Source organism: Manis javanica, chromosome 15 (assembly GCF_040802235.1).
Source record: "Manis javanica isolate MJ-LG chromosome 15, MJ_LKY, whole genome shotgun sequence".
Taxonomy (NCBI): Eukaryota; Metazoa; Chordata; class Mammalia; order Pholidota; family Manidae; genus Manis; species Manis javanica.
Window position 1 is genome coordinate 77,645,257 of NC_133170.1, and position 24,595 is coordinate 77,669,851.

The 24,595-nt window shown below is 43.6% G+C and overlaps 1 protein-coding gene across 6 annotated transcripts in view; it reads right to left on the reverse strand.

The window, feature by feature from the left end:
- Positions 1-24,595, reverse strand: part of SVOP (SV2 related protein) — a 79,733-nt gene that overhangs the window by 42,356 nt on the left and 12,782 nt on the right. For all 6 annotated transcript variants that reach the window (XR_012125847.1, XM_073223622.1, XM_073223621.1 and 3 more), the window contains 3 exons: positions 7,699-7,859; positions 4,797-4,882; positions 3,670-3,768 (listed from right to left, as the gene is read on the reverse strand). Coding sequence is in view for 5 of the 6 variants with exons in the window: in XM_073223619.1 (XP_073079720.1) it covers positions 3,670-3,768; positions 4,797-4,882; positions 7,699-7,859 (346 nt within the window). In the remaining variant the exon portion in view is untranslated. The remainder of the gene's footprint in view (positions 1-3,669; positions 3,769-4,796; positions 4,883-7,698; positions 7,860-24,595) is intronic.

Here is a 24,595-nt window from a genome sequence, read left to right on the forward strand (position 1 = left end):
CAGAGTTCAAATCAGAAGGTATGAGATAACAGGATGCTTACAAAATACAAAGTAACAGGATTCTCAGGGTTCAAAACAGGATGATTGCAGGCCTGGACATACAAAATAAAGTCTCAATGGTCTGCCTACCCAGTCAATTTCCTCTTAAGAAGAAACACCTTCTCTTTCCCCTACTAGGCTTGTGCAACCCAGCCTATTAGGCAAATTGCCCTTCCCTGCATACATGAATATTCACCCCATAGTTAATAAGACCCTTTTTAACCCCTAAACCACCACACCTCTGGGTTGCTCACCTCTCCAGCATGCTGGGCTCCCTCCTTGAGTATGTACTTCTGCTTTAATAAACCGCTTACACCTGCTCAAGATGCTCATGAATTCTTCTCCAGGGTTGAGGTCTCACCTAGCCACAGGGAGACCTCCCCAGATTGGATTTCCCTTCAACAAACCTGCTCAGTATCCCAGGGAGGAGAGGGCACAGGTCTTACACACAGGCAGCCTGTCCAGAGCCTTTACCACCGTGCTCTATCTTTTCCCTGGGGATTCACCAAGTGGTGGACACTCTCTAAATGCTTCATACACACATCTTAGCAATGCTTACAGCAGCCCTACCAGATGGGTGCTATTATTATCTCCACTCTGCAGATAAGGTAACTGAGGCCCAGAGAGCGGAAGGCTCTGCCCAGGGTGGTCTGATCCCCAAAAGCATTCTTGCAGGTGTCCTAGGGTAGCAGGCTACAAATGGGGGCCTCGCAGAGGTATTTTAAGGGAGGAGCAGACATTGCTAAATTTAAAGGAATTAATTTCCGGATCCTCAACTTGTGCACAGACTCTATCCTGAGGACAGGTCAGAGGGTTCACCTGCTCCCTGCCCCTCCCTCACTTTCGCCACCACCTCCCCCTGCTTCTCACTTCCCCATCTGAGGAGTGCACCTCACAGTGCCCTGCCTGTTGAGGCGAGACCTTGAAGGAAGCCTTCAAAGGGACATCAGTGACACAGTTACAAATCCTTTGACAAGTCATCTGAATTCCAATTCCTTTTTATTATTTTTAACCAAATTGAAGGAGAGCTCAATCAAACTGTCACCAAATTAGATCACTAAAAATAATTTTTCATAAGCGATGGCCCTGTGCTCTTCGGCATGTAACTTGGAAATTGTTGAAATAATACAGCGGCATTAGTTTATTGAGTGATTGCAAAACTCTTTCAATACCCCCAATTTTTATTATATGTGAATAAAGCTTTTCATATTCTCATCCATTCAGTAAAAATGAAAAACAGGAGTGGAATCACTCTCTGAATCCTGTCCCAAGAATACATAACATAATTGGGAAATACTCCATACCCCTCATTAGGAGGGACATTCCAGATAAAAATTTACTTAAGTTTAACAGTTATTTATCAAAATTAATTATTTCCTGTTTTAATTTATTGCATATTACTGAAAATTATGATAATTAAGTGGAGAAAAATTTTCATAGTCATACGATCTCTGAAAATTAAAAACAGTCATTTAAAATTTATATAGACTTTGTCCCAGAAAATCATGAGAGGGTGGTAAATGAAATACTTCCAAACATAGTAAAATATTACGGATAACTTACGTGAAGAAATGGAATGGAAGTACCAGTTCAAGAAGAAAACAAGACAATGCGAATTTTCCAAATTCTTCTGAACACCTTATTCATGCTATTTTAAGCAGAGGGTGATGGGTATCAGGTATTTCAATTCCATTAGACATATTTTAAAAAGGGATATGAAATTTTATTTAAATGTCTAATCTTTCAATACACTGGAAATTAACCTGCAACCTACCATTTAAAAGCATTTAATGTCCATTTTAAAGCCTGTGAGAACTGCATGATTTTTACACAATTCTTTTCTAGATTTGTGAAGATTACTGTCTTGGGATAAGGTGTTACTGTAGTCAGATACTAAGTAATGTCCTTGCCTCCTGAGAGGATTACAGATCACTCCAAACATGGCTTTTCCCCATTCTCTGTTGCCCAACGGAGGGATTTAGCTACAGCAGAGTACCAGTTATACCAGAGTCACTGCAGTAATCTCCCGCAGTATTTTCCGCGACGGCGATGACAGTCCATCTCGCCCTCCTTCTGTATGTCATGCTGCTAAAGCAGCTCTGGCAGTGTTCCAACTTTTCCATTGAAAACTTGACCAAGGAACTTAACAGTTTTATCTAGCCCATGAGTCCAAACTTTGTACCGAAAGCGAGAAGCCCAGGGCAGTGGCCGGGAGCAGAGGCTCCGAGGCCGCCAGGTCGGACCTCACTTCTGCGTCTGCCTCTGGCTCTGCCTTATAGGCTGTGTGAGCTTGGGCAAGCCATCCCACCTCCCTGAGCTTTGCTTTCCTAATCTGTAGGACTGAGAATGATAGTAGCACCTCTGTCACTGGGTTGGGAGTGTTAAAGAGAGAATGTATAAGCCTGGCACAGAATCAGTGTTCAATAAATGGTGGGTCTTATGAACCAATGGCAAGAGACCAGAAAGGCCCTGCATTGCAAAAACACAGGCCCCTGGTTACTCTTCAGGGCCCATCAGGGAGAACGCGGACTGTAAGAAGGAATTTCTCAAGCCCTACCATGTGCTAGGCACTGTGTGTGTTTTGTTGCCATCCACAGAGAAACAGGCTTTATCACCCCCATTTTGCAGGTGGTGAATTACAGCTGTAAAGGGCTTCACTGTGGTCACACAACTAGGAGGTAACTAAACCACAAACACTAGGTGTAGGTGTTTATGAAACTCTTCCCACTGAGCTGTATGACCTTATTGCTAATATCAGACTTAATATCAGACCTGATGTTGCTGAAGGCACTCCAACTATTCCAGATCAGTTATCCACATAGAAACAGCATTCTGGGAAGCATTCTTAGCAATTACTCTGACACTAGCTAGGCTGTTTGACCTTTCATGAGTGACTTAACCTCTCTGTGCCCCATTTTCCTCATCTAATAATACTGCCTATCTCATAGGGCTGTGAGGATTAAAGAGCACAATGCATATTATGCATAGACTGCATATGGTATATGTAAAGCCTTTTGTACAGTAAGTGCTCAATAAATATTAACTTTAGTGAATATCCTTATCATTATCCTCTTATCAAGCCTGTCTTTTCCCCTCCTTTTTAGAAGGTTGCTGCTGAACTCCCCCTAATACAAATTAATAATAAAAATTGAGGATTCTGCCTAACTCTCCTTCAAGTCTTAATTCAAGGAAGTGGGAGCATTCCACCATTTATTGAACATCTACTATGCATCCCACACACACTGTGTTGTTTCCAATCTTCAAATCACCCCAGCATGGGAGGAATTGGCATCTCCTTCATGCCATCAAGAGAAGTGGGCCTTCAGGGTTCAAGCCTTAAGGCAGAGAGTGATATGCCCAGGAAGAGTTCCACCTTCCCAGCAATTGAGGAGGGTGTCTGGGACCTCCGGGTAGCTGGACCCCTGGGTGGAATGGATTTGGCTGCAAACCTGCCAGGATGTAAGAGGTGGGGTGGGGAGCAAAGGAAGCCAAACAGGGTCATGGTGTTTCCATCCAGGGCTTAATTCTTTTCTGCCGAGTCCTTGGCAACAGCAGGAGGAGGGGGCACCCCGCAGAACACGCCAGGGCACAGGGGTATACACAGCGGGAGAGAGCTGCTGGGCTGCCTACCGAGGTCAGCAACGCCACCTGCCAGCTGGGGAGCCGCCACTCGCAGTGCAGCTGCGGTGCCAGGATGCTGAGGATCATCATTTCCATGGCATCGGCCATCTGCAGGGGGAAGACAACTTCATGAGACCAGGATGCTGCCCCCCTCGCCAAACCCATGACTCCAGAGAGAACCCGTCTTCTACTGCCTGCTGAGTGCCCTAGCACACATCAAAACATACTGAAAAACAGTATGGGATATTCAGGAATTGACAAACAGGCATTTAACATTCTCTGTGTGTGTGTGTGTGTGTGTGTGTGTTTAAAAAAAACAGAGGCATTCCCTGAATGAAATAGGAAAACATCATATTTCTGAAATCTAAGAAAAAAAAATTTGTATAGAGGTAGCAAGACAATGATCTTTACTCTTTGGCTCAATTAAAGACTAGTCTGTCTCTGGTGAATAGGTCATTCTTCACGTAGAATTGTCAATATATTTAATAAGTATAACCTTTTACTAGATTAAAATATACTAGGAAGCCCTGGCAATTATACACTGTGGTACCTTTATGGGACTAGACAGATAGAACCATGGGACAGAAATGAGAGTCCAGAGCAGACCTGTGTGGCCATGGGCATGTGATGGATGATATAGGTGGCCTTTCAAATTAATGGAGAAAATGATGTGGGGACATCTTAGATCCATTTGGAAAAAATACGCAGTTAGCTTACTACTTTGCACTATTCACAAACATTTGTATCAAAGGTCTGCATGAGTTCTTTGTTGTAGGTAGATTAGGGGATTTTAAGCTACCTAGGGGATTTTAACTTCTCTTGAAAAAGTTTTTCTAGAGTGAGCCCCACAATGACATCATAATCTCATAGTAGCCCTAAACTCCAGAGATTGAGAACCACTCAATTAACCCGAAGCTTCAACTCCAGTTGTGGAAGGCAATTGCCAACCATGCCCGACTCCCCCTAAGCAGAGACCTTCATTATGACCAGGGCCACCCAATTTACACGTTGCTAGTTCAAGCAACAGTTCTGTGTGAAGGGAAATGTGTTCTCCCTTAAGCCGGGGAGACCCCGTTGAGCAGCAAGAAGTTTCCCTGGAGACGGAATGTGAGGTTACTGCCCCCAGATATACTTGCCCAAGCCAAGCCGGTGAGAACAGACAGCTTCCATTGAAATTTTCCGAACCCAATGGCTTCCACCGCATCTTCCACCATGAAAGTATCTGGGAAGGAGAAAGGGGGAGGGGAGGAAAACTTAATCATCCTGCAGCTGTCCTAGTCTGGGGGAGCGGTCCCTGCCAAGCTCATTAAGCTAGTGCATGCTACTTCTAGAACTTATCCTAGAAAAACATTCCAAAGAGTGTGAAGAGATATCTTGCTGCCAAGTCCACTGAGACATTATTTACAAAAAGGAAAACTGGAAAACCCAGAATGTCTATCAACAGGGGTTGGCTAAAAAAATCATTATATATATTATAATTATATATGAATGTTTATGTAGCCACATTATGAAATGTGACCTGTTAAGAACGTGCAGATACAGAAAGATGCACACAATATATTGTTAGCTTTTAAAAACAAAACAAAATAGACAACGAATTAGTATGGTTCTTTTCTTGGAAATGTATGCATGTGTGTATATATGCATATGCCTAGAATATATACACAAAACTACATTATGGTTTTGTTTTTTTTTGTCTTTCGAGGGAGGAAGGGAGAAATCATAGGAGACTTTAGCTTTCTTGCTAATTTATGACTTTCATAATCAGGAAAAAAAGTAAATGCCTTGTAAAAGCAGAATTTCATCTGCACTCTGATGGACAGATGCTCACCCCATGCTGGTGAGTGACAAAGGCATCCTGTGGAGGGCAGGGTGTTACCAGAGCTCTCTTTGCGATACAATTGGATGTACACGTGTGTGCACCACTCCTGGCAAGTGAGACTGAAAGTCAACAGGGTCATCTGTGAGGACAGAGCTCACTTTCCTACTTTGTACATTTCTATAATGTCTGCTTTCCAAATAAACATGTTATTTTTTCCAAATAAACATGTTATTTGTATGCTCAAGAAAAACAAGGATATAATTCATAAGCTAAGTGTTTTGAAAAATACTGAAAGAACAAATACAATGAGGTCTGCTAGAATGTGTGCTGTGACAGCATGCCAGAGGAGCTGGTGAAATCTGTACAGAGTCTGGGGTTTAATAAATAGCATTATGCCAATGTTCATTCCTTAGTTTTGACACATGTACCATGGTTAGGTAACAGGTCAATGCCAGGGGAAGCTACATGAAGGGTATATGATATGGTGGCTCTCTGAACTATCTTTGCAACTTTTCTGTAAATCATCTTTTTGGAATTCCAATCATGGGCCTCTTACTTCAATCACAATTTTCTCCAGAAGTGTGAGCTGGGGCTTATCACACCAGCAGGGGTCATTTCCTCCAGCAAAAATACCGAGGAGAAAGCAGAGTGAGTCCTACAACGTCATCAGTAATAAGAACAGTAATAATAATATAATGGTTTGTTTACTGAGTGCTCACCATGTGCCAGGCACTGTACTAAGGGTTGATGCACAGTATCTCATTAGTTCCTCTCACAGCTGCTAGCTCAGGCCCAGTCTTAGCTCCGTTTACAGAGGAGGACAGTGTCGCTAGTGTCACAGGGCCTAGCCACTGCAGCTCTGGGAGTGGAGCCCAGGCAAGCGTCAGATGAAAGCCGCTGCTCCTAACCACTGCCTCCCCTCTGCAGTCATCGCCCCCTGAGATCCACCAACGCCAGGCCTTGGGCTCAAACCATCACCTCTCTCATGCTGGGGATCCGGGCCTTTCAGGAATGCATGGGGTGTTTCAACCATCAGCATCACGTGGTCCCAAAGCACCGCCTCAGGTCCCTTGTTTGATCAGCTCTGCTCTGAGGCAGAATAGGGTCCTGGGTGAGAATGTGGGCTCTGAGGCCAGAGGCCTGGGTGTAAATCCCGTGTGCTTAACTTCCAGCTGTGTGGCCTTGGGCGGGACACCTAAGCTTCCTGTGCTTCAGTTTCCTCTTCTGCAAGATGGGAAAGATGATTGTAATAGTTTCAACTGAGACATTTGTGAAGATTAAGTGGGCGATATGTGTAAAGAGCTTAGAACAGTGCCTGGCCAGAGTAAATCCTCGGCCAACGTCAGCTGCTCCTGCACTATTGTCACCACCACAGGCACCACCACTATCACCACCACAGCTACTGACATCACCATCACCACCACCACCACCATCTCACCACCGCCACCGCCACCACCACCTCACCACCACCACCATCACCACCATCACCATCACCACCATTACCACTATCACCAGCACCACCTCACCAGCACCAGCACCACCACCACCACCATCACACCACCACCACCACCACTACCATCTCACCACCGCCACCACCACCACCGTCTCACCACCACCACCACCACTACCATCTCACCACCACCTCACCATCACCACCACTACCACCTCACCACCACCATCACCACCATCTCACCACCACCATCACCACCATCTCACCACCACCATCACCACCATCTCACCACTACCACCATCACCACCATCTCACCACCACCACCATCACCACCATCACCATCACCACCACCATCACCACCACCACCTCACCACCATCACCACCATCATCACCACCACCACCATCACCACCACCACCTCACCACCATCACCACCATCATCACCACCATCACCATCACCACCACCATCACCACCATCACCACCATCACCACCATCATCACCACCATCACCATCACCACCACCATCACCACCATCACCACCATCATCACACAGTGATGCTGACTGGTAGAGATGGTCATGTAACCTTGCCTGCTGAAGTGAGCCATTTAGGCCTGGCCCACACTTCTGGTGTCACCCCTCGGCCCTCTGGGCCCTCCTACTGCCCTTTCACCAGATCCCTCTGAAAGCACCATCTGGGGAAGCAACCTGGCACTTCAGAGCCCCTGACTGTGATCTGTGCTGATGCCCCAGCTTCAGGGTCCCCTCACCGTCAGTGGGATTGGCAAACTCCTTGGGCACAGCTGCCCCATCATCCAGCTCAACGGCCTCTAGGCCTGTGCGGACCCCTTCGATCTGGACCTCATGTTCTCCCGAAGCTGTGTCGTCCTCTGACCTCGCACTCTCGCCTGTGCGACGGAATTTCACCACCCTAGGGGACAGAGCAAATTTGGTCATGATGGCTTGAATTCCCCTTCAGTGGCCTTGCTGCACAGCTCTTGTGCCCAAGACAGGTGGAAGCCTTTCTCATAGTCCATAGAGCTGAATGGGTGGGGGAGTTGGCATTCCTGGTGAGCTGAACTATGGGGATGTGGGTGACAACTTCAAGAATCACCTATCAGGGCCATCCATCAGTTGTATAGGTTGGGCACTACACACAACTCCATGAGGACCCTATTCATACGGCAGGCTATGTGAATGAGTGTATCTTTGTTCTAGACCTGAATACTGTTTGTAAACACGTTTCGGAATTTAGATGCATCTCTCTGTATCTAACAGAGGTAATTTGTTTATCTAAGGGTTATATTATGCTCACAAAAAGCTGTCTACACAATATATATTTTTTAAAAGTTAAGGTGGATGCCAACATTTTTTAATTGAGAGAATTTACTTGAAAAGTCAGATTCCTGACATCTCAGTAGAAAGTAGAGTATTTGGCTACCCGGGGCCCACATTCCTGAACAGTGTGTCTGGATCTGGGCAGTGTGCCCCTGTGAATGGGACACACTCCACATTGATCACAGTTTCTTTGTCTCCAAATCCTGCCCTGGGGGTCCTTTGCCACATATCCTGGCACTTGCTCTGCGTTCCTCTCATTTGGCACTTTCCCCATTTGTCTGGCTCTACGGGCATTTGAATTTGAGACCCCAGAGACTCCGTTTCATGCAATGCAGTCCCTTACACTGTGCTGTTTCTTGTTACTCTGGGAAAGCCTTGGTTTCTCTGAGAAGCAATTTATCTGAGACTTAAAGACAAAATTATCTGTCTCCTTCCAACTTCCTCTCTGCCAAACACAGAGCTCCTGCTATCTGCCAGCCCTGCAGTGGGTTCTGACATCACATCAGTGACAAGACAGGTATGTCCCTGCTCTCGCAGGAGAGAGCAATATGGAAAGAGTAATGTCCGTTTCTATCAGGGCTTTGAAAAGAGAACCTGGGATGTCATGGACATGAATGGCAGAGGGCTACGTGCGCAACTGGAGGGCAAATCTGGGCAATACTTTAAAAAGGCAAGAAAGGAGACATATCTAAATAAAATATACCTCCATTATTATTAGGAATAATTCATTGTTGCATTATTCCATGTATTTCACCAAAGAATAACTAGTGCTCTGGCATAGAAAGGGTAAACCTTCAAACTTCAGAAGCGTGGGGCATATGTCCTGCTTGTGAAGTTGGAGAAGAGACTGATGAAATCACAGCAGTATTATAAATACCTGAAACACCACTCGTTGCCAAGACTGGGCTTGGAAAGCCTGAGCTGTCAAGCTCATCTTGGGCTAGAAATGTGGGGCTGAGCACAGATCACAGGGTTTGCAGGCAGACCAGCTGGGATTGAAGCCTGGAGCTAACACTCCATCCCACTTACCAGCACCACCACCACCACCACCAGCTAGTGGCACTGAGCTTGTGTGCTGTGCCTCACTCTAGGTGTCGTTTTGCCTGCCCTTGATCTGCACACCTGCTCTGTGAGGTTGGTATTATTGTCACCATTTTACAGACAAAAAAACCTGAGGCCCCACTCGTCACATGACTTGGCACAGCCACACAGGGATCAAAACCCTACCCAAAGGCAGGATGCTACCACTCCAAGCCCTTCCATTGCTCCCTGTTTATTCCAACATTTTTTATAAAGATATTTTATTTAGAAATATTTAAAGCATATAAAATTATATACATAACAATGAGAGAAATATCTTTGCTTCTACTGTCCTGCTTAAGGACCAAACACTAGTGTTAGTTCAAACCATATGAAATTGCCAACACTTGACCACAACTGTCTTGAAGGCACTGTGCCTCCTCGCCAACCTCCTTCTTTCACATCTTTGTAGGTGATAACTTTTCCTTGATCAGGGGACTTTACATGTTTTAATCTTATTTGATTTAGTTTGATTTAATCCTCATAATAACCCTGGGAGGTGGTGACTATCATCATCCCCACTGGATAATACATACAGTCGCTCTGAGTCTCAGTTTATCTCATCTATAAATCAGGTGTCATAATTGTGCCATAGGTTACGTTCCCTAGAAGCAGAGCTTGTGATAGGATTTTTTTTTCAATTGTGGTAAAATACATATTACATAAAATTTACCATTTCAACTATTTTTAAGTGTACAGTTCTGTGCAACCATCACCACCATCCATCTCCAGAACTTTCTCATTTTCCCCAGCGGAAGCTCTGTAACCATTAAATACTCTCTCTCCCAGCCCTTGGCAACCATCATTCTCCTTTCGGTCTCTATGAAGTTGATTACTTTAAGAACCTCATACAGGTGGAATCATACAGTACTTGACCTTTAGTGACTGACTTATTTCACTCAGCATTATGTCCTCAAGGTTCATTCATATTTTAGCACATGTCAGAATTTCCTGCCTTTTTTAATGCTAAATAATATTCCACTGCATGGCTATACCACAGCTGTTTATCTACTTATCCACTGGTTCTTCCATATTTTGGCTATTGTGAATAATGTTGCAATGAACATGGACATACAAGTAAGTTCCCACTTTCATTTCTTTTGGGTATATACCCAGAAGAGGAATTGCTGGGTCATGTGGTAATCCTATATTTTACTTTTTGAGGCACCTCATATTGTTTTCCATAGTAACTACACCATTTTACATTCCCCTAGGCAATGAACAAGGGCTCTGGTTTTTCTATATCCTTTTCAACACTTATTATTTTCCTTTTTTTTTCATTATAGCCATCTTAAAAGATGTGAAATGGTATCTCATTGCGGTTTGGATTTGCATTTCTCTAATATTGAGCATCTTTTCATGTGTTTACTGGCCATTTGCATATCTTCTTTGGAAAAATGTCTATTGAAGTCCTTTTTAAAATCAAAGAGCTAAACCTATAAAGCTCTTAAATCAGGTTGTTTGTTTGTTGTTGTGATTTGTAGGAGTTCTTTATACATTCTTGATATCAAACCCTTTTCAGATATATGACTTGCAAGGTTTTTTTCCCATTGCATGGGTTGCCTTTGTGCCCTACTAACATGCCCTTTGGTGCACAGAAGTTTTAAATTTTTATATACTACAACCTACCCCAACTTTTTTCACTTTCAACCTGTGCTTTTAGTATCACATATATATCCAAGAAATCATTGCCAAATCCAGTATCATTAATTTTTTCTCCTATATTTTCTTCTAAGAGCTTTATAGGTTTAGCTCTTTGATTTGTTTTGAGTTGATTTTTGTATATGGTGTAAAGAAAGAGTCCAACTTCATTCTTTTGTACAGGGATATCCAGTTTTCCAAGTACCATTTGCTGAAGACTGTCCTGTCCCCACTGAATGGAGTTGGCACCTCTGTCAAAAATCATTTGACCACACATGTAAGGTTCTGTTTCTGGGCTCTCTATTCTATTCTATTAGACTATGTAGTTGTTCCCTAGGCAAGTACCACACTGTTTTCATTGCCATAGCTTTGTACTAAGTTTTGAAATTAGGAAGTGTGAAAGCACCAGTTTTGTTCGTATTTTTCAAGATTGTTTTGGCTTTTCAGTGTCCCTTGAGATTCCACAGGAATTTTAGGATGAATTTTTCTATTTCTGCAAAAATAAGATGGGAATTCTTGTGCAAGTGATTTGTTGAGGAAACACTCTCAAGAGAAACCCATTGTGAAGTAAAGGAAGCAGGTCAAGGCAGGGGAAAAAACTAAGCAATGATATGATTTCTGCTGGAATCTGATCCCATGGGGAGCTCCGCAGTATGAATTATACCACTGAGAGTGTTTTACCCATAAGTCAGTCCTTAGCACACCATCCCAGGGGTGGAGGGCGTAACCTCCCAGGTATCCTCAGGTGAGGTGGCTCTCCTCAACCAAGGGCAATCTGCTAGAGGAGACTCCAGCTGTGAGCTGTGAGCAGCCACCCCTGGCAGCAGCTGGGGGGTGCACCAGCCTGGTGAGGGGCATCTGGACCAATGGTATCTGCTGCCAATAAGCCCTTCCAGAGTTGTTATGCAAACAAATTTTACAGCACTGTAAACATATGAGGAATGAATCATTGAATTCCTCTCCCTCAAACTTCTTAGATAATAGCTCTCAAACCATATAGCTATCTATTGAACATTTGCTATTTGCTAAGACCTATGCTATAAGCCTTTTACATTCTCTCCTATTACCCTGACAATCAACCTATGAATCCAGTACCATTATTTTCCCCATTTTACCAATGGGGAAATAAATGCTCAGAGAGCTTAAGGCACTCATCCAAAATCAGCTTGAAGAAGCCGAGGTTTCAGCCCAGTTATCTTTTGTATTAGAGATCTGGGTCCTCATCACTGGGCATCAGTGCCACTCCCCAGAAATCACGTGTCTGGGGGATGAATTCAAGGCCTGAACTGAACTGGCCTGTGTGGGAGACTTTCCCTACAGAGGAAAATGGTGTCTTCTGCAGCAGAAACCAAAAGGCACAGCTCAGTTCCAATCTGACTGACAATTCTTCAGGTCATCACATTTGTGCAGGGGTTCTTGAACTGGATGGAGCTTCAGAACCCCACAGGGCTTGTTACAACACTGATGGCTGGGCCCCACGCCCAGAGGGTCTGATTCAGAAGGTCTTGGATGGGGACTGGGATTTTGCATTTCCCAGAGTACCCAGGTGGTGCAGCTGCTGATCCAGGGACTGATTCAGGCATCAGCGTCCGACAAATGGCTCTGCTCTCTCCCCTCCTCCACCCTATGTCATGAAGCAATTATGCAGAGGATCAGCTCCCCAAGAGGCCCAGAACCCCGATGACAGTACTTAGACAAATGTCCTGCAGTCTGGAGCAGGGGTATTCCTTGCAAAGGCCAGGAGACGCTGCCTTAGGTCTGGAAATATGGTTAGAAGTTGGGATCTGGGGCTTTGCTTAAGCAGCACTCTCCCAGCAAGAATACGGCTCTGTTAAGAGCACGTGTTTATTTGCGGTCCCTTTGAGGGAATGCTGATGGAGATGATGGCAGTGCTACCTACAAATCGAATCTCAAATTCAACTCCCCAAATCACACTGATGTGCAGCATTGGCCAGTATCTGTGGGGTGAGTACTCCACCCAGGACCAATTATAAGCTGCCAACAGTTAAATAACAGGCCCTGAAAATCCCTGATTATTTAACTATCAGTCTGCTCTGCAGAGCCGGCACGAGCCATCTCAGCGCACCACTGTACAAAGTCCTCAAGCCACCGACACGCCACAGCGTGGAGGAACCGTGAAACATGACGCCGAGTGAAAGAAGCCAGTCACAGATGGTCGCATGGGCATGGGTCCATGTATATGAAGTATCCAGAAAAGGAAAACCCGCAGAGACAGAGCACGGTGGTTGCCAGGGGCTGGGAGAGGGAGGAATGGGGAGAGACTACCTAACAGGCACAGGGCTTCCTCTGAGGTGATGGAAATGCTCTGGAACTAGGAAGATGAGATGGTGAGATGGTTACACGCCTTTGCGAATGTACACGTATGGTCATGGCAGCAGTGTTCACTACAGTCCAAAGGCAGAAACAATCCAAATGCCCATCCATGAGTGGATGAACCAACTGTGGTACATCCATTCAAGGGAACATTATCCTGCCTTAAGAAGGAAGGAAAGGAGATTCTGACACATGGTAATGTGGATAAAACTTGAAGACATCACGCTACGTGAATAAGCCAGCCACGGAAGGACAAATATTGCATGATTCCGCTGACATGAGATACTTAGGAAAGTGAAATTAGTGTAGAAACAGAAAATAGAATAGAGGTTGTCAGTATGGGTAGAGAGGGGGAGTTGGTGTTTCTTGGGTGCAGAGTTTCAGTTTGGGAAGATGAAAAAAGTTCTGGAGACGGATGGTGGTGCTGATGATTGTACAGCAATGTGAATGTATTCTATGCATAGAAATGTACTCTTAAAAAATGGGTTAAAGTGGTAAATTTTATGTTGTACGTGCACCAAAAAAAACACAAAAACCCAAACCTTCAACCTTAGCGCTGCCATGGATGGTACTAGAATCCATTTGCTCATTTATTTAACAAATATTTATTGAGCACTAGCTCTGTATCAGACCCAAGGGTGTTGCTGGGATTCCAGACATGGCCAGACTCAGGCTCCTTCCTGCGGTGTCCAGTCTACCGGGAGGGCCAGGGGAAGACAGGCCTTAGAAATTGTTTTATGCGTATGCATATATAATATGTATCTATCACTACACTGATGTCTTGTATCTTGTGAGAAATGCTGCAAATCGAATAAGCTGGGTACAGTGAAAGGCTAGCCAGAGGGTGACATTGTAACTCTGAAACCCCCTGCGGGTTCCAGGAAGAGAATGGCCAATGAGCAGGACCCTTTGACCCCAAGAAGCACCCCCAAAATCAGAAACATAAGAAGTCCCTCAAGGTATTCACAGAAGATAGACATACAGAGAATTATTAGACAAAGGAAGGAAATGAACATTTACATGCATTCTCTTTTCATTTTCAGAGATGAAGGGAAGGTCAATGGTTTGCCCTTGATGCTGAAGGTAACATCACAGAAGGAAATGAATTCTGTGACCTGATAATTTTCCTTGAATTCTGTTTTTATCACACCCTCTCCTCAAGGACCAGCCAGGGCTCCATACTCCCTTCTGTACTAATAGCAACTATTGCAACCTATTTGGAAGGTAATCTGTGATGTCTTTCAAAATTTTAAGTACTCTGTGCTCCCACCCAGAATCGTTCTGCTGGCATTTGTTGAAGGAAGAGACACAAGTGCCAACAATTTGTCGTACGAATAACAGCTGATATGGATTGTTAGCTTGCCATGTGTCAGGTCCAGTGCCAACAATTCAACCAATTGTTGAATTCAATCTTCGTTTTCACTATCCCCACTTTACAGATGAGGACACTCAAGGACAGAGGGGCCGGAAGCTTGCCCGAGGTCACACAGTTGGTGTCTAAGCCAAACTTTGGCAAAGCCACCTGACTCCAGAGACCCCACTTCCGGCCACTCTACTGTATTCCCTTCTGGTGCTAGCATGCTGTTTGTACCTTTGCTGTGATAATAGAAAACTAGAAACAATCACCAGGAGAGAAATAATTAAACAAATAATGGTCTATCTACTTAAGAAAATGTTTTAAAAAAATTTAAGTTTATTTGTATCTCAATAGCCAAAGGCAGAAACAACCCAAGTGTCCATCAATAATAGATGAATGGTAAACAAATTTGGTCTTTAAATACAATGGAATATTATTCGGCCTTAACAAGGAAGGAAACCCTGACACATGGCACAACATGGATGAACTTCGAAGATATTAACATTACATGAAATAAGCCCAACACAAAAGGGTAAATACTGTATGATTCCACCTATATGAAGAGGCCTACAATAGTCAAATTCACAGAGACAGAAAGTAGAATGATGGTTACCAGGGGCTGGGTGGGGGTGGGGAATGGGGCATTAAGTGTTTGATGAGACAGAATTTTAGTTGGGCGAGATTAAGAATTCTGGAGCTGGATGGTAGTGATGGTTGTACAACACTGTGAATGTACTTAGCTGTATGCTGAAAATCGCTGAAATTGTAAATTTTATGTTATGTGTACCTTTTCATAATAAACACACACACACACAAACATACACACAAGTTGATCTGTAAGAGCCAACAGGGAAAGATTTGGGGGGGGGTCCTTATTAATATGCTAAAATAAAACTCCTGTGATCTAGGTCCTTCTACTAAGATTTATGTGGTCTTGAACCAGGGGCTCCAGCATCCCCTAGGGGTTGTTAGAAATGCAGAGTCTCAGGCCCTGACCCAGACCGACTAAATCAGACCTACTGCATTTCAACCAGGTCCCCAAGCAATCTGTGTACACAAGTTCAAGTCTGAGAGGAACAGCTGAAGAATATGTATGCTTCTACAGTCCTAGACTTTCTGGAAGGTTACCTAAGAAGCTGCAGACGGTTTGCTTCTGGGATGGACGACTGGATGGAATTGGGGAGTTCTGAAGGAAAGGAATTTCTTTTTTGCTCTTCATTTTGGACACTTCTGTAACATTTGCCATTTTTAACGTAGGCATCTATTACTTTAATAGTAAATATAAATAACAATAGTGGTTGAAACAACCACATATGAGCTCGTTGATCATGTAGCATCTGCTAAGCAAGTGAAATGGGAACCAAAATAGGCTTGTAGGACAGTTGTGAAGACTGACTGAGCTTGATGAATGGGAAAATTGTGGGCACATGAGTAAATATTAGTGCCCCTCTGACCTAGCCTCACTTAAGTCATCTTTCTGCAGTGAGCATCATTGACCTTTGTGAAATGAGACATTGAGAAAGTGGCTTAGCTCCCTGCAGTTTTAAACCAGGATCTGTTCACATTCCTCCTCCTGAAAACCCACTAGAAGCCAGGGCATCTTTATTTATGAACACTTGTTTTTTAAGACAGAATGTAAAGAGAAACCTTTGACATTAAGTTATACTCAGAAAGCCAGACTACATTTTGAATTGGTTGGGTTCCTAAAAGTATTTATCAACTACATAAGCCAAGATTTCCTAAGGAAATAAAATGCAATATGAAAGAAAAAGAAAATAGCAGTGGCATATGTTAAATACAGGAGGGCTTTGAAACAGGCTGGCTCACAATTTCTTGGCATTTGTTGGATATATATATATAGGATATAATTTACCAAAATAGCAAGGAACATTTATTTTACATAATTTTGCTATCTAAAGAAGAGAAGAGCTTGAGGAAATATCTGTCAACTTAAAGATCTCGTTTGTACCATCATGTAATTCATTTCAGTACCCTTAAATTAGGGTCTGAGGCTTGATTAGGGTATTTAGATAAGGATGTGTTTTCTCTTTTCATCTGAGCTTCCGGGCTTTTATCCTGTGAGTTTATCAGTCAATCAGACTGAAAAGAAAGCTTAAACTGACTGTGATTATTGCAGAGTGGCATTTAGTGTCCTGCGTGAAGAGAGGTGGTCTGCCAGAGGGAAGCATAGAGCCCAGCGGTGGCAAACATACTGAGGGGTTTGAAGTCTCCGCCCATGCCGTTCAGTTTCTGGGCAGGCTACTCTACCCCTCTGAGCCTTAGTTTTCTCCCTGGTAGAATGGAGTAGGTAATTGCTACCACACAAGGTCGCCACGGAGATGGAAGGAGTCAATATACAGAGATCTTGGTACAATGATCGAGTATTTCAGTAAGTGCTCATTTTGGGCTGAGGATGCACAGGAGGACCAATAGAAGTGGCCCCTGCCCTCAGGTTGACACTGTAGTTGGGGAGATGGTTACTTTACAAGTAAACAAAGAAACTGTTATACTTTGCAAATGAAAGGCTCTTGAGAAGGAAACCAACAGAGTGCGGAGATTAAGAGCAATTGGAGGGAGAAACAGTGAGCACAGACCTCCCTGAGGAGGTTGAGGTCCAGAGGGCAAAGACAGCCTGCACAGGTGAGGGAAGAGAGAGAGAACAGCTAGTGCAGAGTCCCTGGGGGAGAACCAAGGGGTAGGGGTCAGAGAGCCGGGCTGGATCACTCAGACTTCTGGACACCACAGTAAGGATTCTTCATGTTATCCTGAGACCAGTGGGATGCCATGGAAAGGTGAGAGGGTGGAAGATGATCAGAGGTGAGTTTTGAGAAGGCCACTCAGGCACATTTTTTTTCCACAAGAAGAAGACTAGTGGAGAGTGTTTTGAAATATAGGTTTTATTAGTATTTAGGTATGGCAAGGTCAACAGATCAGGAGACAACTGCCTTTGAAAACACATACTTGGTTGTACTCCCAGATCCCAAGGGCACACCACGCCTTGGGGAGCCATAAGAGGAAGCATCGGGGTCAGTAAAGAGGCAGAGAAGGGAGGGGAAAATGTGGGCAAGAGCGCTTAGTGTGGTTTCTGCTGGAAAGAACAGGCCAACCAGGGTAAGCAGGTTGCAGACTGGCTATTCTGAATAATATGTGCAGGCTCTGAAGTACAGGGGCTGCCCCTAAGTTGTCTGGTACTTTGGGCCCTGGGGTGATGAGGCTCCGGACTGTTTGCTTATGAAAGGTGCACTGGCAGTAGGTTACTAGTTAACCTGGGAGGGGCAGTCCCTCCAAGGTTAGCAAGACCCCAAGATGTCAAAACATCAGAATAGAGAAAATAAAAGGCATGGTTAACGCATAAAGATGGCGAGAGGAAGCAGGGAGACCAGGGAAGAGGATGTGTGTGGAACTGGGTGACAGGTGATGGTGGCTTGGACTGGGGGTGGGAGTGGGGAGGAACGGGGGTGGGGGGTGCTACAGCAGGGGAAGAACCTGAAGCCTTTATTATTTATCCTCCCTCCCACAGCCCCACTCCAATCAGTAGAGGAAGACATCTGCACAGGGAGGCCCATCTGCAAGGCTAAGCAGCAAAGGGCCAAGGTATAACAAGTGTCCGCACGTTTGGGGAGCTCAGTGACTCAACAACATGAGGACCGGCACCCCTCAGCTTTGTCCTTGGTAATCAGCTATGTCACACTGTGACTTCTTTGCAATCTGCCTCCCAGTGGCAAAGGGGGTTAGATGCTGTGGACCCAAAGGAGCAGAAACTGCCAAGGTCACTAAAAAATGGACTTGTTTTGTCTCCTTCAAGACAAGACCTGGCCATTTCCTGATCTGTATGATTTGGAAGTGTCTTCTCAGGGGCTGAACCTCTGTCTTCAAAGATTTGAAGTTCTGGCAGGTGAAAGAAGGTGCTTGTTCAACTTGGACCCAAAGAACAGAGCATGAAGAAAGTATAAAGCAGATTTCAACTCAATATAAGGCTCCTTCTTAGTCAAGTCCAGAGATGATACAGATTGCCATAATAGTAGTGGGATCCCCTTCATAAAAGGTGGACTAGGAGAGGCTGGTATCCATGTGTTAAATCCATCATTACTCAGGAGTAATGACGTTTAATATGCAACATTTCAGCATCCCAGAGGCAAGCCTCTGAGCTATGTATACTTACTATCTTGTGCAATCTGTTCAATAATCCTAGGTGGGAGGCGTTATTAATTTTCCCAGGTCATAGACCAGTAAACCAAGGCTCAGAGAAGTCACACCAATTGGTGCAGGTCTGCTGGAGAGCACATAGCGTACTAAGTCCCTGACCTGAGTAGCTCCAGAACCCCTGATCTTAGCCGACCTGCTGATGCTTCTCTGAGGCCAAGAACACCCTGAGGGAACCAGTTAAAATGCTGATTTCTGGGCCATTCTCCAGGCCTAATACTTGTACATCTCTGCAGAGTAAGGCCCAGGAATCTGATTTTTAGTAAGTTGTTGAAAGTGGTCATAGATATTTGAAAGTCACCACTTGATGCCTTTCTGCCCGACTTGGGGAGATGATGTACAAAGGGTTGGATGTGATGGCTTTTAAGGTCCCTTCCATTCCTGAATGTCTAGAAGTCTACAATTAAAAGAAACCTTAGTTCTATGTGGATTTTATTTTATTTACATTTTCCTGCCACCCCCATCAACCTGAATAGCATTGACCCTGTTCCCTGGATGGTGGACCACTAGCTTATATTCTGGACAAAAGGTAAAGATGACAAGTAAATAATAGCTAACATTCATTAAGCTTACCATGTGCTGGTAGCTCCACTAAGCACTTCATGAGCCTTACGCCCTATAAGGTAGATGCCACTGCCATCCCCACTTTACAGATGAGGAAACTGAGGACTGGAGAAGAAAAGTAACTTGCCCAAGGTTATCTCCCAAGCAAGCAGGAAAGTCAGGATTTGAATCCAGGTCTGCTTACATAGAGAGCTCTTGCACTTAATCATTCTGGGACATGGCCTTACTGGAGGGGGATGGGTAACTTCTACCAGGGAGAGCAGAAGCCCTGTCTATAGCTTTCCAGGTAGTTTGTTTTTGTAACTTATTTATTAAGTCATTCAACAAACACGTAGTGAGGAACCTTCTATGTGTCAGACTAAATTCTTGCCCTCACGGGGTTTATAGTCCTTTCCCAAAGGCCTACCGAGGATGGAGGAAGATGCACAAGTTGCTGCCAGAACTTGTGCTAGGTCTTGACATGATTAAGGGAAGAAAAGTGAGATTTAAAGAAAGATCTGAAGATGCTCTAGAAATAGACCAAATAACTTATTGTCTAAACTAGAACACTTTAAAGCAGCAGTTCTCAATGTGGGGTGATTTAGTCCCCCAGAGGACACTGGTAATGTCTGGAGACAGTTTTGATTGTCACACTGGAGGGGAGGGTGGCTGTGATATCAAGTGGCTAGAGGCCAGGGATAGTGCTAAAAACCCTATAGTACATAAGACAGCTCACACCACAAAGTACTCTCTGGCGTAAAATGTGAATAGCGTCAAGGTTGAGAAATCCTTCATTAAAGAGTAAGCAAGGGGCTATTAGTACGTGCACCGGAACAAGCGCCATAATCCAGGATGGTACCAGGCACACTTGTCTAGACAGCTTAGAAACACAGTCTCTTCAAGCTGAAAATGCCCAGGCACCCGCTTAGGTCTCAGGGAAATTAAATGAATGGCCCCAAGATCACACAATGATTCACATGCAGATCTACATAATTCTTTTAGATAACCCAGAGATGAGCTTGGCTGGGGCTGGAACGCCACCACCTGGGCCATCAGGCCCGGGGACCATCCTCCCTAAGACCTAAGATCATCCAAGCAATGGCGTCTTTGCAAGGAGTTCTTTCTTTGGACTCCAGACTGTTCCCCTTAAGTAACTGAAACATACATGTCTAGAGTTCATGAAGCTGGCTGGCATGTGTTTGAAATGATGGGGTATAAGCAGCTTTGAGCTTGAGGTTCTAAAGGGTTTTGCTGGATTAACCTTGAGGATTCAATAACTCCCTACTTTTTGCCTGTGTGGGTGACAATGAACCCCTATCTCTCCTCCTTGGCCAGGGATCCTATCCTCTCCTTTTGGGGACATTTACTTAGTGTTCTGAAAAGGAGACCATGACTTCCAGGTGCTTTGCTATGTGAATGTGTTGGAGGACACGGGAAACAAATCCAGAATGGATGGAGGAAGGCAAATAACACCAGCTCTGTTAACCGAGACCATACTTGGAGCCAGGCACCGTGCCGACAGCTCCTGCTGATCATCTCCTTTATCCTCACAACTGCCCTGCCACGCAGCTATGCCATCATCCCAACTTGACAGAAGGCACCCAGCCTTTGGGAGATGAAGTCACTAGCCCAGTGTTCGAACCCAGGTCTGCCTGAATCAGAACCCATACTTTTACCCCTGCTGTTGATTAATCCCAGGACGTCAGGGGAAGATTCATTGAGGAGATGAACATAAACTCAATCTTGAAAGACAGGGTTTGTAGCAAAGGAAAGAGAGAGACTGGATTGAACAAACACAGAATGAAGTTCCAACTCCTTGTCTCATACTACGGGGTCCGGTAAGGCCTGGTTCTTGCCATTCTCTCAGCCTTCCCTTGAGCCACTGGTATTCTGCTCCACTGGCCTGATTTTGAGATACAACACTTTTTTTCCACTTCGGGGCTTTTATCCACACAGTTCCCATTGTCTATAATGCTTTTCATCCCTTCTGTTTCCTTGGATGACTTCTACACATCTCTGAGGGCTCAGCTGCAGTGTCACTTCCTTCTCCGATCCTCTCCCTCCCTCATCTAGAACAAGTCTCAGTGCAGCCTGCACTCATCCTTGGTAGCCCTTAAGACAGTTCTCATAATTACTGTGCAATTATGTGTTCAATGGCTGCCTCTCCCATCAGACCAGCACTCTCCAATAGAACTTTCTGTAGTTATGGAAATGTTTTAGATTTGTGATGTCCTATATGGTAGCCACTAGCCAAAGGTAGCTATTGTGCACTTGAAATGTGGTTTGTGCAATGGAGAGATTGATTTTTCAAATTTCACATATTTTATTTATAAATTATATTGTAATTGGTATATTATCCTATAGAGATTATTTTATATACAGGTTACATAATTTAAATTTAAATAGCCACATGTGGCTAGTGGCTACCAGCTGCAGCCCTAGATTGTGAGCTCCTCAAGGGCAAGGAGTATGCCAGCCTTATTCAGTTGTAGAATCCCTTCTACCTAGGACGGTGCCCAAGTGAACTGAATAAATGAATGAATCAATCAATTAGTCAATCAGTCGATGTAGTCTGCAAAACTTGCTTTCAAAAAATCTTCTTAGGAGAGACCCAGACACACAGAGACCCTGACTTGCACAAGGTCTCACAATGAGGCAGAATTAGATAGAAAATCTCAGCCTCTTGAACATTCTGTGCATGGTCCTGTGCCATGGACAGCAGGTGAAAGGCAGAGGTTGTTTGTGGTCTCAAATGAACCATCCTCGAGCTCTGTGAAGGAGCCTCTAAAGTGCAAGGAAGGGCAGTTTTCTTAGGCACTCTCATCCCCTTTCCCTCTTCCCTGACCCTGTAAACTACTTAGTGATTTATAATCTCTCAACACTTGGCATCCCATGGGACTGAGCCTGTTCCAAAGTCTACTTGCCAACCCTCTACAAGGTACTATGTTTTTTTAAAACCATATTGCTCTTAGGAAATTTGCTGCCTGCAACCTGTGCATAATATACACAGGGTGTGGTTTGAGAACATCTAAGTCGTGATTTGTAAACCCACTCAGATTCATATAGTTGTTTCTTTTATTTACTTGTTTTTTATAAATCGAGGTTCAACATATTTCAGAGTTAATTTTGATTTCATTCAAACGTTTAGTTTAGGGTTTGCAGATTACAATTTTTGTGAGTCCAGCACAGGAAGCCTGTATACTTTGCTTTTATAAATTATTTTTCAGATGTAATAATAATTATAGCTAAGATGTGTTGAGTGCTTTGTATCTGCCAGGCATTTAGCACACATTACATTATCTAACTTCACAATAGCCCTATGAATCAAGTACTTTTATGACCTCCATTTTCTAGGGAAACTGAGTCTCAGTAGGGTTAAGTCAGTTGCTCAAGCCACATAACCAGGAAGTGGCAGTCAGGATCTGAACCCAAGTCTGTCTTACTCAAGAGCCAATGTTCTTAACCAGTATGCAATTTGAGGTTTCTAATATATATTCTCTGTATTTGCATGCATAAAATATCAGAAAGAATAATCAAGACACAATACAGGGCTTTGGGAAGAAAGACTTACTGTTCATTCTTGTACTTCTTTTTGAACTTTATTTACCCTATTTATAGATTATACTATACAATATATATTAGTATAGAAGCTAAATTAATTTATAAATTTAAATAAGCAAAATCTTCATATTATTTTCACTTTTTTTTATTAAGGACGAAACTGTCACAATGGCATCATGTCTTATATTAGTAGATTAAATACACATGAACCTGAGTAATTTACAAAGTTCACATGCTTTGTGAGCACGACATTATTTGAAAATTTATCCCAGTAAAACTATAGCTCCAATATGAACTGTATTCTTATTCTGAGTACCAAATTTTGTATTTCAGTTTCTGAATTATTTGTTATTTTGATATAATAGGTTGGCTTTTGAACATGATATTTATTTTCAATGAAGTGGTATGCTTTCCTTGAGAAATTTACACTTGGATATGTACATTTTTTATATTCATGCATCATCTTCTGTACATGATAACATCCTTTAGCATTTGTGAAATAATGCTGAATTACATAAGACATACTATTTGAGGATTAATTAATAAAGCTTAAAAGTAAACTTTAAATTAATTAAATGTTTTAAATAAAAATTAATTTCACACTGATTAAGAAGTAAACATTGCAATATTCTTCAGTACTCAGAGCCTCAGAGAGCTTTATCATTCACACTAAAAGTCACTTGGGAGAATTCATCAGTGGCTCAGAGAGAAAAACAATTTAAGTCAAGGAAATACACACATCCTAGCAATAATGTATCCTTTCCAACAAATCCAAATGGTGCCCACTTTTACCGTCTAAATGGCTAGTGCTTCTAAAAAATAAAACAACAATCCTCACTAATGATCTTGCCCCATCTAATATTCTTGGGATTTGCTTAACAAGTTACCATTGGCTTGTGGTAGGAAAAATCTGTAAGCCCCTCTGTAAGGCCCCTGTCCTTGCTTGGTTGGGTTCCCCCGAGATTGTGAGAGCAAATCTGGTATGCCTTAAAAATCCCATCCTCCAAGCAGCGTATTCTGATGCTCCCAAGGATAGCCGTAGACAGCGAGTGTCACTCCAGCTGGCTGTTACAGAAACCTTTCATTCAGAAGAAGGCAAGAGGTTTCAGAGACTATGCACAGCCTTCTCATCCACTCACTTTATAAACCGGACTTCGCCCAAGCCTTTTCTAGGAAGGAATTCCAGCTTTTTGGAAACCAGTCTGCAACACTGGTATCCTTCCCTTCCAAAAGACCTTGCAGAAAAATCAGGAATTTCACAGCATAGGATAAGGTCTGGAAAAAACCGATGTCATTGCATGGACTCCTCAATTCAGTCCCCATTTCAAAACAGCAGCTAATGCTTTCTTAAAGCACACAGACTTCAAAATCCCTTCAGGACTGAGAGCAATTAAAAAGGAAAACATAATACCCATAACTCCTCGTAAGATTCTGACGGATCTGAAAAATCGAACTAAGAAATACAAGAAGCTGGGCTGCTGGGGTAGGAAAATGGCTTGTTTCCTCCAGGCCTAATTTTCTCCTCTGAAACAGTTCCCTTTAAATTCAAGAAGCCATGCAGAGATGCCCCCCTGCAGGATTTTCATTTTTAAAAGGAAAGCCTGTCTGCC